Here is a 16,013-nt window from a genome sequence, read left to right as displayed (position 1 = left end):
GGGATAAGGAGAGGTGGGGATATGGAGAGGTGGGGATAAGGAGAGGTGGGGATAAGGAGAGGTGGGGATATAGGAGAGGTGGGGATATGGAGAGGTGGGGATATGGAGAGGTGGGGATAAGGAGAGGTGGGGATATGGAGAGGTGGGGATAAGGAGAGGTGGGGATATGGAGAGGTGGGAATGAGAGATGGGGATATGGAGAGGTGGGGATATGGAGAGGTGGGGATAAGGAGAGGTGGGGATATGGAGAGGTGGGGATATGGAGAGGTGGGGATAAGGAGAGGTGGGGATAAGGAGAGGTGGGGATGTGGGGATATGGAGAGGTGGGGATAAGGAGAGGTGGGGATATGGAGAGGTGGGGATATGGAGAGGTGGGGATAAGGAGAGGTGGGGATAAGGAGAGGTGGGGATATGGAGAGGTGGGGATAAGGAGAGGTGGGGATATGGAGAGGTGGGGATAAGGAGAGGTGGGGATATGGAGAGGTGGGAATAAGGAGAGATGGGGATATGGAGAGGTGGGGATATGGAGAGGTGGGGATAAGGAGAGGTGGGGATATGGAGAGGTGGGGATATGGAGAGGTGGGGATAAGGAGAGGTGGGGATGTGGGGATATGGAGAGGTGGGGATAAGGAGAGGTGGGGATATGGAGAGGTGGGGATATGGAGAGGTGGGGATAAGGAGAGGTGGGGATAAGGAGAGGTGGGGATATGGAGAGGTGGGGATATGGAGAGGTGGGGATATGGAGAGGTGGGGATAAGGAGAGGTGGGGATATGGAGAGGTGGGGATAAGGAGAGGTGGGGATAAGGAGAGTGGTCCCACAGCTCCCCTGGCAATCCAGAATACTTTATCAGGGTTGTTCCCAGGCTGGAGGGAGGGAATTTTAGGGGTACCGTGAGGTGACTCCCAGGAGCCTTGGGTGCAAGTACTGGGGGATCCCAGAGACCCAGAAGATGGGGGTAGAAAGGAAGGTGTTTGTCTTCATGGGGAGTAGCCTCAAAATAAGAGGGATTGAGGGAAGCCATTCCAAATGCAGTGGGTAGGTAGTTTAGGCTCTTCCAATCGGATGGGTGGAGCTTAGACCTCTGCAAAAGAAGGGGGTCATTCGGAGGGGACGGGGCACAGCTAAGGCGTTGGGCTCCTAAACTGGAAACGGGAGGCTCTAAGAGGCACTGCCTTTTCCTCCAGCCTCAGTGTGGTGGGGGTGGTGAGCGTCTGAAACCGGGTTTCCCGAATCAGGACAGAAGTCTGGAGCTCACAAAAACCGGCCAGGGAGGGAGAGAACCAGGGGAGACTCCTCACACCGGGGGGTGGGGGTGATGGCAAACTGGGAACCCGGGCTTGGGGCGGGGGAGTTTCTCAACAGACTATAGGGTCCACTAATGGGGACAGCAGGGATTTGGGGAAGCTAAGGGGGACTCTCACTTTGGGCACCAAGGGCTGAGGACGGATTGGGGAAGCGGATACGGTTTCTACTGGGGTGCTGATGGAGGTTCCCCACGCGGGACGCGAGGCACTGAGAAGGTCCCCAAACTGAATATGGGATCGTGGGAGCGGAGACAGGACTCTAAATTAGAGCCCTGGGGTGGGGGCGGGGGGCTCTGAATTAGGCTGGGAGGAAACTGGGGGCTCTGAGGGTGGCTTCTCGCTCCGACTGGGGAAATGGAGCGTGTGGGGACTGGGGGGCACTGGGGCTATCTCCCGCCCGACCCGAGGAGATTGGGGTTCTCTTCAATTCTGGACAGCAGGGACCTGAGAGGGAAGACCGGGGAGGGTTCTCGATCCGGAACCGAGCTACCTTGAAGGCACCGGGAAGCGCTTCATTCCGGGAGGGCGTTCCCGCGGCCGGGCCCCCGCGCCGGGGTGGGTGGGGGGTGCGGCCGCGCCCTGGTCCCGGCCCGCACCGGGATTCGGGGTCTCGCTCGGCCCCGGGGACCCGGGAGCCCCGCGGGAGGGGGGTCCCGGCGCCGCCGCCTCCGCGGGCGCCCGGGCGCGCGGGCGAGCGCGGGGCTTTATGCGCGCAGGGCGGCGGGGGGAGGAGCCGGCAGGTCGGCCCCCGGCGGGCCCTCCCCTCGGCCGTCCCCGCCCGCCCGCCCGAGCGGGGTCGGGGGAGGGGGCAGCATGGCCTGTCCGTCCGGCCCCCTTCGCCGCGCTCCTCATCTGCCCCGCGCCGAGCGCCGCCGCCGCCGCCGCCGCCGCCGCTCCGCTGCCCGCGCCGCCCGCGGCTCCCGATGGAGACTGACGCGCCCCAGCCCGGCCTCGCCTCCCCGGACTCGCCGCACGACCCCTGGTACGGCCCGGCCCGGCCTGCCTGGCCCGCGCCCGCCCCGGCCCCGCCAACATGGCCGATCCGGGTCGGGCCGGGCCTCCCCGGGGCCCGGGCCCGCGCCCCCTGCGCCCTGGCGCCCGGCGCTCACGCGGGCCCTTTGTGTCTCTCCTCCTCCCGCAGCAAGATGTTCATCGGGGGACTCAGTTGGCAGACTACGCAGGGTGAGCGAGCCCAGGAGCGCCCGCCGGTCCGGCAGGGCACCCCGGACCCCCCGGCGCCCCGGACCCGGACACCCCAGCCCAGCCCTGCGCCCTACTGACCCCAGGCGCCCTCGCGCCCTCTTTCGCGCCCCGCCCGGAGACCCCGAGAGCGACGGGCGATCCGCGAGCGCACCCGGCCCAGCGGGTGGAGGGGAGCAGATGAGGGGTTCAGGGGGTATCGGGGGGTGGGCTGGGCCCCCGGGACCCGCCGGCGGCAGCGCCAACTCCGCTCGCACCTGCGGCTCAAACTTTTGTGAGGCTGCTCCCGGAGCGGCGGGAACCCGGCCGGAGCCGTCCCCCCTCCAGCCCAGCTCGGCCCTCGGCTTCCCGGGGCCCCGGTGGGCGCCAGGAGGCTCAGCGGGAACGGGGCGAGGGCGGTGGGGGGCGGCGGCAGTGGAGAGCGCGCGGGCAGCTTGGCGCGGGGGCGGCCGGGCAGCTCCGGGGTCACCGGGGGCAAAGGACGGGGGAGGGGGGAAGGGCGCGGGGCCCGGGCTGGTCCGAAGGCGGGTGTGTGGTTACAGAAGGGCTGCGCGAATACTTCGGCCAGTTCGGGGAGGTGAAGGAGTGTCTGGTGATGCGGGACCCCCTGACCAAGAGATCCAGGTGAGCCCCTCACCCCCTCCTCCTGCTCCCGGCTCGCCCCCCTCCACCCGCCACTCACTGCCTTGTAACCATCTGCCTCTCCCTCACTACGGCGCGCAGGGGTTTCGGCTTCGTCACTTTCATGGACCAGGCGGGGGTGGATAAAGTGCTGGCGCAATCGCGGCACGAGCTCGACTCCAAAACAGTGAGTGGCCCTCGGGGCTTCGGGGGTCCTTTGGGAGAGGGAGGCTGCCGGAGGAGAGGGTCAGGACTCTCCCCAGGGGACAGCTGGACGGGGTCCGTGAGGAAGGAGGGAGTTTTTCTGAGTAAGAGGGCTGCCATGCTCTGAAACTTTGTCACTAGAGTTGGGGGGGAGAGGGAGGAGAAAAATCCCCGGCTTGCCATGAGATGCTACATCCCCCCTCCACTAGTCCTGGTGAGGGGAGAGGCAGCTGCCACCCTCTCCCTAGAAGTACTAATCATGATGCCTCAGAGCAGAGATTGGGGTGGGGCTAGGTCCCTCCCCCAGCCCAAATTGGGTGAGTCAGGGTAGCAGTGACCCACCCGGTGGCTTCTGTGAACTCTAACTAGTATTTGGCTCAGCGACACCCCCTCTTCATCCAGACCAATGGCAAAGCATCCCTTGAAGCCCCCTCCCTTCCTCCTTCCCTCCTCCCCCGACTTTTGGTCAATGAGCTCCTTGCTTTGTGTGGAAGACAGGGACCTGCTTTGCCCACGGAGGGGATTTATGAGAAGGGCTGTAGCTTGCCTGGAAACGACCCTTTGGAAAACTAGATCATAGGAGAAGCTGCTTGGTTGGCATTCAGACTCCTGGAACATTTTGCTGTTGTCCCACAGCTCCTTCGTGCCTTAGACCCTGCAGGGGGCGCTGGCTCCAGGGCAGATGGAAAAGGAGGAAAGTCAGAGGAGGGGGTTACCCCATCTGATGGGGGTGTCTGTCTGCCGGGGTCAGGGATAGTGTGGATCTCTTCTCTCCATGCTCCCTGGCTGTCCCCCAGTCCTGGGCCTCTCTGCTTGGGTGCTTGGGTCAGTCCCTGGCTCCTGTTTACCTGCAACAATAGCTGCTTGTACCCAAGAATTTGTCAAATTACCGCCTGTCCCCAGCTCCTGTTATCTCTGCCCAGTGGCTCCCGCTCCTGCTCGCAGTAATGAGCAAATGAGGCCAGGCCTCAACTTTGCCGGCTCTGAAAGGATCTTCTTGGCGCAGCCTGAGTGACCCAAGCCTGGAAATGGAGAGACAGTGGCCTATTGTTTTTGGTGATTATCTGCCATCAAGCTGCCTGTTCTGCTACCATCCCCTGTCCTCAGAATGCACTGATGGCTTCTGCAGTGCTGAGGAAGCTGAGATTTAGGGGCTGGGGGATGGAGGAGTGGAAGATTGATAAAGGGGAAGAGAATGAGGGAGGAAGGAGGGTGAGATGACTATCCTTAGGAGATGGGGCCGAAAAGAGCCAGGGCTTTGTCTGTGTTTGGCGTCCTCCAGCCTGGGAAAGGGGGTGGGAGGGAGGTTTACTGTGGGGAGTCTATTTTGAGTTCTGACTTTCACCTTTTATTTACTTGTTGGGTTTTATTTATGTTGCCAGCTGTGAGTCACAGTGGAGGTGGGGTGTGTCAGGGATGGGGTGTGCGTGGGTCTGTGGGAACATGGCTTGGGTACCGTCTCCCCATCGGGGTCTGTGTAGGGGGACTGTGTGTGGTGCGCTGGTGGCTGGGGCGGCTGCTTCTGGGAGAAATAGGATGGACATGTCCGTGGAGGTGTGGAATTGAAACTTCAGGCGGGAGAAATGGGCAGTTGTGATTTTTCCCCGGAGCCCAGTGGGACTTGGCAGGAGAGGAGCCATTGCCCTAGTGTGGATTTTGGAGGTTCCATCTCTGTGGACAGATTCCAGTGGGGGAGCCTGTAGGAGGCTAGTTCCTGGTCTGTGCCATTCAGAGAGAAGCCAGAGCCAGCTGCCTAGAACGAGGCTGAGTTTTGAACACAAGGAACTTTGGGAAAAGATAGATCTTCCCTGCGATTGGCTGGTGAACTTATGAATGACGTCCACCCATGTGGGTGGCAAAAAGCTCTGGCCTGACCTGGCCCCGTAGGCCCTGCGTGGATCACAGCGTCTCATGCCCTGTCTTTTGCTGTTTGTCATACAGCTATAGTACCCAGGAGTACACCCAGATGCCTCTTGATTTTTCCCTCTAGTTGTTCACAGCCAAGGGCAAAGGTGGCCTGCTGGTAATAGCACCTTTGTTTGTGCAATGAAGGGCAGTTCACAAAGGGCCGCTTTCACCCGCGTTATCTCATCTGATTCCCCGCAGCTGCCCCTGGGAAAAGCGGGTGTGATTGTCCCCACTTTGCAGATGAAGGAACTGAGGCTCAGAGAGTTCGAGTGCATTACCAAGAACTTGTCCGTGGTCTCACAGGCTTGGCAAGAGGCCCAGAGTTTCTAAGTTCAAGTCCCATGCCCTTTCACGTCACCGAAGACTGCACTCTGCCTTGCCCCAAGCCCAGCTGCATTATCAGGGAGCTGTTTGCTCACAGCCTCAAGGAGAGCTGTTTGATGTTGATAGTACCGGGAAAACAGAACTGAGCCTACTCCTGATGGTTATGAACTATCATCCTGTAGTCTTTTGCAGACAGAGTATTCCCATTTGCAGGGTTTCCAAAGCCTGAATTGCATACCTTACCTAGATAGGTCATCTGTGTGAAGTCAGTTACGCAAGGAAGGCCCTCGATTTACCTGATACTTGAAGGAATAAGACGGCTTACATTTTTTTTGTTTTTGTTTTTGCTGTGAGCTAGACACCATGCCAAGTGCTTTGTATGCATTATCTCCAATAATCTGCTGATGACCCTTTGAGGTGGGTGTTATTATTTGCCCATTTTGCAGGTGAACTTGACCCTGACGTTCAAAGAGGGGAAATAACCTGTCCATAGTCTCACAGCTGGGCAGCAGTGCAAATGGAATTTGAAGCCAGCAGTGGGACGTTAGGGTCTAAATGCTTAACTGGCTGGGCACGGTGGCTTATGCCTGTAATCCCAGCGCTTTGGAAGGCTGAGGCGGGTGGCTCACCTGAGGTCAGGAGTTTGAGACCAGCCTGGCCAACATGGTGAAACCCCATCTCTACTAAAAATTCAAAAATTAGCTGGGTGTGGTGTTGCGCGCCTGTAATCCCAGCTACTAGGGAGGCTGAGGCAGGAGAATCATTTGAACCCAGGAGGCAGAAGTTGCAGTGAGCTAAGATCATGCCACTGCACTCCAGCTTGGGTGAGAGAGTGAGACTCTGTCTGAAAAAAATAAAAATAAATGCTTAACCACTATTCTGTCCTCCTAGAGGCTTTTGTGATTTCTGTCACCTTTGTGTCCTGGGAGGAGAGAGGTCCTGAGGGCTGAAGGCTGTGTGGTCACTCTTCTAAAAATGCGATAACCAAGACCCCTTCTACCTCTCCCTTTTCTTGTAGATTGACCCCAAGGTGGCCTTTCCTCGGCGAGCACAGCCCAAGGTAGGTGTGTCTGTGTCTGGGAGGAGCTCTCTTACTGCGGGCAATGCTGAGCAGTGATTTTCCCAGTATTTTCTGCTCTGGAAGATGCTTCTGGAACCTCTGCTTGGAGTGTTTGTGGAATGGGCTGGGCTGGGAAAAGGGAATTCTTCACGTCCTTGCTCTGTGGCCTGAGCAAGGACACGTCTTTCCATGTGAGCTCTGGAGTGGACTGGAGAGGGGCTTGCGTGTGTTGGGAGAAAGGGGAGCTACTCAGAGGATTCATCGTCCTGTATTTGAAGCCAGTAGAGTTTAGAGCCTGAGTCTAATTCCAACATCATAGACCACAGCCTTAATGCCCAGGCCTCTGGAAGTGAAATACAGGACAGACTTAGACCCTAAGGCTGCCCTACAGTCAGGCTAGGAAGCTACCCTTGGATCCCCCCCAGTCACCCTTTGCAGAAGCAGAGGGGACCACGGACTCTGTCACCTGTTGTCTTTCAGTTTAGATGTCTATGGCTGCTTTCTCAATGCTCTCTTACCCTGCTGCTCTGGCGAGTTCTCCCAGTGAGAGGGGCAAGGTGTGCAGAGAATGGATTTCTGAGCAGTTGAGCGATACAACACTCAAAAAACTTTTGGTGCAGGGCAGGGGCCTAACAGTCTATTCCAGGCCTCAGGGCAACTAGCCAGGTCTTCCTTGGGAAGCAATTGAACATAGAGGACAGGAGGAAAGACTGATTGCAGAACACAGGGTCAGGACCCCTGAGTTCTCATGGGTCCTAGGACGAGGTCCCTCTCCAGGAGAGCTCGCTTTCCTCCTTTGCCAGGTGGAACTAGAGCTCTTTAACATTCCGGGCCAGTGAATTCCATCAAGGCCCCCAGCTCCTGCCAGGGCTGAAGGAGAGGAAGAGTTTTGGGAGACAGGAAAGGGGCGTCTCTGGAAGGGTCCAGTAGAGGGCCTGAAAGCAATTATGGAGCAGGTATTCGAAGGAAGCCGCACCAGGGAGCACATGGTCGGAATTGGGTTAATTCCATTAAGCAGTTTGGTGACAGAAGGTGCTTTAGTGTTAGGATGGGGCTGGGAATTGCCGCGGATTAGCCATGCGCTCCTGGGGTAATTAGGACCATGTGTTCTTCCTAAAACAGGGCTGGGGCCACCGGGCTGCCAGAGGTTGTGTTGGGAGGAGGCTGATGAGGAAAATGTCGGCATTGAGTTCAGGGAGACTGTGATGGACCTTGGGGGTCTCCCAGGAGGGCCGGTGGGGTCTTAGAGTTAGGCTGTGGGTCTGAGTCACCAGCCCGCCCCCTTCCCTGTGTTAGTCCTTAGGGAAGGCATTTTCTGGACATAGTCCCTAGGGAGGGAGGCAGGAAGGAGGCACACTCGAGCCAGCCAGGGTGTGGGTGCACAGCTGCCCATAACAGGCCTAGAGGCGGGGGTCCAAGAGGGAGCTTGGGGGGCCTTTCAAGAGGCTGGGGCCACAGAGAGCTTGTCAGCTGGCATCCTGGCAGGGGGGCTCGAGCCCCTGCTGGTGGCGGTAGGCCACAGGACTCAGATGCCCACTTTCTCATTCCCTCCCCTAACAGATGGTGACTCGAACGAAGAAGATCTTTGTGGGGGGGCTGTCGGTGAACACCACAGTGGAGGACGTGAAGCAATATTTTGAGCAGTTTGGGAAGGTGGGTTTAAACTGGGGGCGCTCGCTGCTGGGGCTGTGAACATGCTGTAGAATGGGGCACTAGCAAGCCGAATTCAGCCAGGTCATTCAATTCCTGCAAAAGATGAGAGCCAGGCTGGATCCTGCTGTGGGGGGAGACCAGGCCAATCCACCTTGCAGCCTCCTGGCTCATCTGTGATCCTCAGACTCAGGACATCCCTAGGGACAGAGAAGCCACACAGTAGCTGGCCCTGTTGTTGGCCTTCCACTGTATTTTTCTCTTATCTTCATTCTCGCAAGGGAGGCAGTGCTCCCCGCAGCCAGTTCAATCAAGTCACCCTGTGGCCCCCTGGGAGTTTGCACCTGTCCAGGCCGCGGGCTATTGAACCTTTCCCCACTCCTTCCATTCGAGGATGATAAGGAGGCAATAAATATGACTCCCAATTGCACTCGGCACCCTATTTGCACAGGTGGGGAGCTTGGAGCAGGAGCTGGGGGGCTGCTGGTCCCCTGGGTATTGGGGAAACTGATGAGAGCACCCCCCCAATTCCTGATCGGCCCGGAGGATTGACTGTGAGCTCTGAGGGGCATGGAGCTTTAATTTCTGGGCCTCTGAAGAGGTAGATGTTATGGTGACATCTGACAATAGGGTGTCCTCTGAAAGGTGGACAATGTGAACTTTGGGGTCCCATGGGGAGATGGCAGAGAGGGGCCTAGGTTTGAAGTCTAGGAGGGAAAGAGGGTTGTTTTGCTTGGGGCCGGGGTCCCTGGTCTTTCTTCTTTTAGGTGAGACAGGCGAGAGGCTGGGTCTCTACTTTCCCATCAAGATACTTCGAGTCACCCCCAGGGAAGCGAAGGGGGACGTGGCCTGGGAAATGGGCCTGGGATTGTGTGTGTGTGGCAGGGAGGTGTCCCCTGGCCAGCTGAGGCTGGTGGTGTGGGGGACCAGAGGCCTTGGCTTTCGTGCCTCGGTGGGCACCTGGGTCCGGGATGGAGGGCAGGTCGGGCGGGCCTGGGCCCCAGAGGGTAGGGCGCTCCTGGGAAGCAGCAGGCCCGGCTCGGCTGCGGCAGGGTGTCTTTGTGTCTGAGCGCCGAGCATTAGAGCTCGCACTAATCTGATCCAGCAGCTGTGATTGGAGGCCGCCTGCCCCCGGGGCCGGCGTTGCCATGGCAACCGGGCCCCAGGAGAAGCCGTCAGCGGCCGCGTCTTTTGTTCGGGCCTAAATCGGCGTTGGCATGTGAAACCGGCCCGGGGAGGCCAGGGGGAGCCGGAGAATAGGCTGCCAGGGAGCGAGGGGGACAGCCGGGAATGCCAAGGGCCCCGCGGCGGGGGGCCCCCCGCCCGGATCGAGGGGCCGCCGCCGAGGGGGGAACAATGGTCAGCCGCCATGGCTGCCACTCAGGCTTAGCGGCCGCCGAACTTGGCGGCTCGGCTCCCACTGGTCAGCAGGCCTCGGCCGCCTCCCCTCCCCCCGCCCGATCCCCCCTGCCCTCGGGTTCCCATGGAGACCAAAGCCTATTAAGGACACTGGGCCGGGAGCCTCCCTCCCCTCAGCTGGCCCCAAGAGGGGACACCGGTGGGGGTAACTCGGACCCCCAGCCATCTTCCTTGCCTCCTGCCCTGGCCTCAACCCCACCGTCCCACTAGGGGCCTCTCCAGCCAAGGCCCAGGTTGAAGGCTGTAGTGGGGCCAGGGATGGTGTCCTTCCTTCCAGGGTTGGGTGGAGGAAGACGAGAAAGGTTGTAGATATGGTCTGAATCCATCTGTGGGTCAGGCAGGGAATCGGAGCTGTAGGATAAGGGGGGAGGGTGTGGCCGGTTCATTCATTCATTCATTTATTCATTCATTCAAAAAATGATTGAGCCGCAGTCAAGGTGCTCAATAGGATGGTGTCATGGCCCTAAATGACACAGACGCTGTCCTCATGTAACCTTCAAGCCAATAGTATCTGGCTGCTCTCTCTCCAGCTTTGCCATGCTCCCCCATGTAACTATGGGCAAGTCCCTCCCTTGTAAAGATAACAATAATAGCTGTTATTTATTAAGCACTTACTGTATCCCGGATGCTGTGAGTTAAGAGTGTTACATGCACTATCTCACTAAATCCTCCCATAGGCATGCTCGGTGGTGCGCACCTGTAGTCCCAGCTACCAAGGAGGGTGAGATGGGAGGATTGCTTGAGCCTAGGAGTTCAAGACTAGCCTGGGCAATATAGCGAGAACCCATTTCCAAAAAAAAAGTGTCTTTCATTTAACTTCAGCCTGTAAGATAGACGCTGTTATGCCCATTTCACAGATGAGGAACCAAAGCCAGAGAGACATCAAGTCACCTGCCCAAGGTTACCCAACCAGCAAATGCAGGATTCAGGATTCCAACTCAGGCCCATCCTACCCAAAGCCTATGCTTTGATCACAATCCTTCTTTCTGGGTTTCTGTTTCTCATTGGTTAAGCAAGGGGTGGGGAAGATGTGCTGAACCTGAAATGACTGTCCCATTCGGGTGGTCCGGCTGATTGGGGATTGGGACTCAGAGTGGGTCCATAGGGTGGGAGTGAGAGTGCCACTCTGCAGCATGGGCCCCGGTGCAGGCAGCTGTTTGAGAAGAGAGATGTCATGAGATTCTCCAGGGACCTTGTTGCTCCTGGCTCAGTGGGATCCTGGTTCTCCCAGCCGGAGTCAGAGGCCCACTGTAGCTTGATGGCTAAGAAGAGCTGGAGGATCACTGTAGTTCAGGGTCTTTAATGGGGCAGGGGAGGGCCTTTAGAAGCTGGATGATGGGGTTGGGCACAGTGGCTCACACCCTTAATCCCAACACTTTGGGAGGCCGAGGCGGGTGGATCACTTGAGGCCGGAGTTCAAGACCAGCCTGGCCAACACGGTGAAACCCCGTCTCTACTAAAATACAAAAATGAGCCAGGGGTGGTGGGCACCTGTAATCCCAGCTACTTGGGAGGCTGAGGCAGGAGAATTGCTTAAACCTGGGAGGCGGGGGCTGTAATGAGCCGAGATCACGCGACAGAACTCCAGCCTGGATGACAGAGTGAGACTCTGTCTCCAAAAAGAAGAAGGTGGATGATGGGCCTGGAAGTAGAGGGAAGGAGAGTAGGGAAGAGGCTGGTTACCCATGGCTTGATGGCTTGAGAAAAGTATTTTTTTTTTCATCCTTTGGATGTCTGGTCATTTGGGGGAGGGTCGGGGCCTAGAGTAGGATTGGGTTGGGTATCAGAGGCAGCCCCTGATTTATACCAAAAGTGACTTAGACCTTAGCTAAGAAAGAAGGCAAGGAGGAGGCACCAGATGCAGGCAAAAGGAAGGTGGCACCAAGGCCTTTGGTGACCGTGTATCCAAGGGGTACCTAGAGGAAGTAACAAGAGTGGACTGGGGTCCAAGAGAGGATGGATGATGTAGACCCTCCTCTTTCTCCAGTCTCCTTCCCCTCCCCCAGTCAGTGGGAGGCAAAGCAGCCCAGGCACTGAACTCTACTTGCTTTAATTACAGCCTCTAGCAAAAGGAAACCTCAATTAGAGGAAAAGATCTGTAGCCAGAGAGGGGAGTCCAGTCTGGTTGCTGTCCTCCTGGCCTTTTACAGAAGGGATGAGACTTTTGCTTCCCCATCTTGTCATTTTCCTGCCTCCCATATTTCCTTCTCTAGCATCTTCTCTGTGCCTCCCCAGCTTGGTCAAGGTCTTGCTGTGTGATCTTGGGCAGGCAACTTCACCTCTCTGAGCCTATTTTCTTATCAACACCATGGGGATCTTACCGTGCAGAGGATGTTGGGAGGATGATGGAGCTTAATAAATGCAAGCTGGTCCATTGAGATGATGGCAATTGAAAAGGGGGTGCTATGGCATTCAGTGGGGTTGCAGAAGGAAAGTTGTCCCCTGTGCAGGAAAGAGGTTTAAGGTCAAGCCTGGAGTGGGCAAGAGGGCAGTGGGTTGCTGGAGCCCCTGTTCCTTGGTGGTGGTGGGTTCTGCTGGTATCTGCTGGGTCCTCCATGGCGGGCTGTGTTTCAGGTGGACGACGCCATGCTGATGTTTGACAAAACCACCAACCGGCACCGAGGTGAGTGTGGCCCCCTCCCCCTTCCCAGGCTGGGCCCCGTGGTCAGCCAGGGGGCTGCAGGTCACAGCTGCCCTTTCATCTCGCCTCCTGACATCCTATCCCCCAGGATCTGCGTCCTCTCCCGGGCCTGGCCTTACAGAAGGCTTTTGTCCCGCTATTTCCTGTGCTAGAAACTTGCCGAATTGCAGACACACAAGAGGAACAGAGGAGTACCTCCTCAGCCCCTGCAACCCACTGAGCCTCCTACCCCCACCTTAGTGGTGTCTGCCTCTGCCCAGGCTTACCTTGTCCCTGGTAACCAGAGCTTAGGCCAGGCCGCCCAGGGTCAGGCTGACTCCACAGCTCCAGGCAGTCACCTCCCGCCCAGCCCCCAGCCCCCAGCCCCGTTGCCTCTGAACCTGTGAGAGTCTGGGCCACACCTTGTGTACCGCCTGGCTGTTTTCTCCCGAGGGCCTTACCTTCTGAGAAATCCCTTTCCAGCCCCTGGGGCACACTCAGGAGGAGACAGGATTGTTTCTCCAGTTGTTTCAGGACTTTTAGTCCATTATGGGAGTGGGGTGTGTGCTCTGTGTGTGTGTGTGTGTATTTGTATCTGTGCAAAAGGGGGTATCTGTGCCTAAATATCTGTGTATATCTGGTATGTCAGGGTAACTGTACGTGTAGAGCAGCCCTGAGAGTGTGTGTGATACGCAGGTATCTAGGTGTGTGCATGCGTGAATGTGTGTATGTCTATGTACATTTGTATGTTTGGACACGTACACCTTTGTGTAAGTTTAAATGAGTGTGCATGTGTATTCTTTCTCCCCTCTTTGGAAACACCTAAGGACGAGAAAAAGCATGTTGAGTGTATTCTCATCACAGCTCTACCACTTTCTAACTTGCTGTGTCACCTTGGGCAAGTTACTTCACTTATCTGAGCCTTATTTTCCTCATCTGTAATCTGGGACTTGAAACCCTGTCTCAGTGGGTGGTTGAGAGGATTCCAGGCTGTGAGCAGAGCCTTTCATTAACTCTCACTTGCCAGAGAGAGAGGAGCGGGGATATTGGTGTGACCTGGGGTTGGGTTTTGACCCTGCGCTCTGGTTCTGACCTTGCCTTTATGCTTTGTCCAACCTCTAGGGTTCGGGTTTGTCACGTTTGAGAGTGAGGACATCGTGGAGAAAGTGTGTGAAATTCATTTTCATGAAATCAACAACAAAATGGTGCGTTGGGACCGGGTGCAGTGGCTCACGCCCGTAAGCCCAGCACTTTGGGGAGGCTGAAGTGGGCAGATTACTTGAGGTCAGGGGTTCGAGACCAGACTGGCCAACACAGTGAAACCCTGTCTCTACTAAAAATACAAAAATTAGCCAGGCATGATTGTGCGCACCTGTAATCCCAGCTACTCGGGAGGCTGAGGCAGGAGAATCGCTTGAACCCAGGAGGTGGAGGTTGCAGTGAGCTGAGATTATGCCATTGCACTCCAGCTTGGGCAACAGAGTGACTGAGACTCTGTCTCAAACCAAACAAAACAAAACAAAAACAAAAACATGGTGAGTTGGGATTGGATGGAGCACAGGTACAGAGAAGACTGGGGCTCCTTGGGGGGCCTGCCAGGGAAGCTTTGAAGTTCTAAACGGAGGCAGAGGGGCTCAGAGTGAGTGGAGGCAGAGCCAGTTCTCCCACCCCCTGAAAACCTAGACAGGAAGGCAGTGTTACACGGTAGTTACTCGGGCAGATGACTTCCCTTCTCTGAGCCTCAGTTTCCACATCTGTCAAATGGGAGTGGAAAAGCTCCTCCATCATAGTATTAGTGTAAGCATTCATTGAACGATTGCATGCAAAGCTGTTTACACACTCCCTAGCATACAGTGAGTGCTCCATCAGTGGTAACCATGAAATTGTTTTCAGGTGGACAGTGAAATTAATAAAATTAATAGAGTCTTTCCAGGGAACAAGAGGGCTAACGACCCTAGCTCTATGGGAAAGACTAACTGCTAGGTCTCATTGCAGGTGGAATGTAAGAAAGCTCAGCCAAAGGAGGTGATGTCGCCGACGGGCTCAGCCCGGGGGAGGTCTCGAGTCATGCCCTACGGAATGGACGCCTTCATGCTGGGCATCGGCATGCTGGGTATGCGCGAGCCTGCGCCTGCGGCTTCTTTCTGTCGGAACTGCTCCCAGGGCTAGCAGGGGCTGTGTGGGTGTTGTACCTCCTCTGTGGTCTGCCCTCCGCCTGTCTGAGTCATTGGGCAGGAGTAGGGACTAGGGATCCGTCCCGTCTGGCAGTCCTACCCAAGGTGGGGTGGTTTGGTTGGGGGGTGCTGCCCTCTGGTGGTAGCCAGCAGAAAGGTCCAACCATATTAATTGGTCCTGTCAATCTGTCCGTTCTCTCGTCTATCCATCCCTCCATCTGTCCATTCCTCCATCCATTCATCCATCTAGTACACAGCTATTGAACAACTCTATATGCCAGACATCATGCCAGGAATGGCAACAATGACTTTCCTTGGAGCTTTACAATCTGTCAGGGAAAAGAAGTAAGAAGATACATAGATTTCAGATGCAGAAGTGTAGGGTGCGGAGAGTGTGGTCACAGGGAACTTGACCACGACTTGGAGAAGTGGGAAAAGAAATTACATTTAAGTTGAGTCTGCAGGTGGAGTAGGAGCCAGTGATGGGGAGGCTGGAGAGACGGGAAGGGGAAAAGTGTTCCAGGCCTTTGGAGGGGCAAAAGGAAGGCTGCCTGGTCTTATTCATTCAAGTAATATTTATTGAGCAACTTCTGAGAAGTGGAGCCTGCTCTCATGGGGCTTCCCTTCAAGTGGGAGACAGGAGTAAATGGGCACTGCCTCTACAGAGTGACTGGAGGCTGTGGGAGGCCCAAGGAGGCACCTAAACCCACCTGGAGGCTGGGGAGACTTCCTGGAGGAGGTGAAGGCTGCCATGAGCCTTGAAAGCTGAGCAGGAGTCAGCTGTGCTTTGGGTCCAAGACTGAGGATGGTAAATCTGACTTCGGCCGCCAGGAAGCTCAGAGGCTCCCTGGAGAGATGAGATGTGTACACACAGAAAGACAACAGTACAAGGGGGTCTTTATGCCAGGCCTGGGGGAGGGACGCACAGAGAGGTATTCTGGGAATTCAGAGGAGGGGGCACAGCATGGGCTAACGGGTCAGAAGTGGAGGAGGCGAGCAGCCTCCAAACAGGGCACAGTCTTCCTTGAAGTTTTCCTTTTTTCTTTAACATGTTATTTGGAAGTAATCCCAAACTCAGAGGAGCCGCAAAAATAAAACAGTACAAAGAACATCCGTATACCGTTATCAGATTCACCTGTTCTTAACATTTTGCCCCCATTTTGCTTGATCGGTTTTACTCTATGTGTAGACATGTGTGTGTATGTGTGTTTGCAAATATGGATGTATACATATATACACACACACACTTGTAATTTTTCACTGAATCATTTGAGGGTTAGTTACATGCATCGTGGCCCTTTACCCTTTGATGCTTCCTAAGATTAGGGATATTCTTTCACGTAACCACAGTGTAGTTATCAACTTCCTAAGTTTATAATTGATACAATATTTTTATCTAATCTACTTTCTATTTTCCAGTTTTATCAATTGACCCAATAATGCTCTTTTTTTGTTTGTTTGTTTTTGGTAGAGACGGAGTCTCACTATGTTGCCCAGGCTGGTCTCGAACTCCTGGCCTCAAGCAAT

At 56.1% G+C, this 16,013-nt stretch overlaps 3 protein-coding genes across 48 annotated transcripts in view; 1 reads left to right on the top strand and 2 right to left on the bottom strand.

Annotated features, from left to right (window-relative positions):
• The window catches only part of DYNLL1 (dynein light chain LC8-type 1), a 151,178-nt gene extending 141,432 nt beyond the window's left edge, over window positions 1-9,746 (bottom strand). The window contains exon 1 of one of the 2 annotated variants that reach the window (XM_050748213.1): window positions 9,736-9,746. The gene's annotated coding sequence lies outside the window, so the exon portion shown is untranslated. Of the gene's footprint in view, window positions 1-1,848; window positions 1,859-9,735 lie in introns of those variants that run through there. The other variant, XM_050748217.1, reaches the window with a different exon arrangement.
• The window catches only part of BICDL1 (BICD family like cargo adaptor 1), a 718,679-nt gene that overhangs the window by 78,195 nt on the left and 624,471 nt on the right, over window positions 1-16,013 (bottom strand). Inside the window, exon 1 of one of the 42 annotated variants that reach the window (XM_050747937.1) lies at window positions 12,350-12,353. The exons of 37 other annotated variants lie outside the window; for them this stretch is intronic. The gene's annotated coding sequence lies outside the window, so the exon portion shown is untranslated. Of the gene's footprint in view, window positions 1-3,109; window positions 3,114-7,039; window positions 7,051-9,735; window positions 9,741-12,349; window positions 12,354-16,013 lie in introns of those variants that run through there. 4 more of the 42 variants (XM_050747949.1, XM_050747923.1, XM_050747954.1 and 1 more) reach the window with 4 other exon arrangements.
• MSI1 (musashi RNA binding protein 1) overlaps window positions 2,111-16,013 on the top strand; it is a 28,576-nt gene continuing 14,673 nt past the window's right edge. For 3 of the 4 annotated variants that reach the window (XM_050748105.1, XM_050748104.1, XM_050748103.1), the window contains exons 1-8: window positions 2,357-2,488; window positions 3,049-3,130; window positions 3,230-3,314; window positions 6,582-6,623; window positions 8,184-8,276; window positions 12,267-12,315; window positions 13,435-13,517; window positions 14,308-14,425. In XM_050748105.1, coding sequence (XP_050604062.1) covers window positions 2,452-2,488; window positions 3,049-3,130; window positions 3,230-3,314; window positions 6,582-6,623; window positions 8,184-8,276; window positions 12,267-12,315; window positions 13,435-13,517; window positions 14,308-14,425 — 589 coding nt within the window. In that variant the 5' untranslated portion in view covers window positions 2,357-2,451. Of the gene's footprint in view, window positions 2,289-2,356; window positions 2,489-3,048; window positions 3,131-3,229; window positions 3,315-6,581; window positions 6,624-8,183; window positions 8,277-12,266; window positions 12,316-13,434; window positions 13,518-14,307; window positions 14,426-16,013 lie in introns of those variants that run through there. The other variant, XM_050748106.1, reaches the window with a different exon arrangement.

Source organism: Macaca thibetana, chromosome 11 (assembly GCF_024542745.1).
Source record: "Macaca thibetana thibetana isolate TM-01 chromosome 11, ASM2454274v1, whole genome shotgun sequence".
Classification (NCBI taxonomy): Eukaryota; Metazoa; Chordata; class Mammalia; order Primates; family Cercopithecidae; genus Macaca; species Macaca thibetana.
The sequence above is the reverse complement of the archived record's forward strand: the minus strand, read 5'-3'. Positions and strand labels throughout refer to the sequence as shown.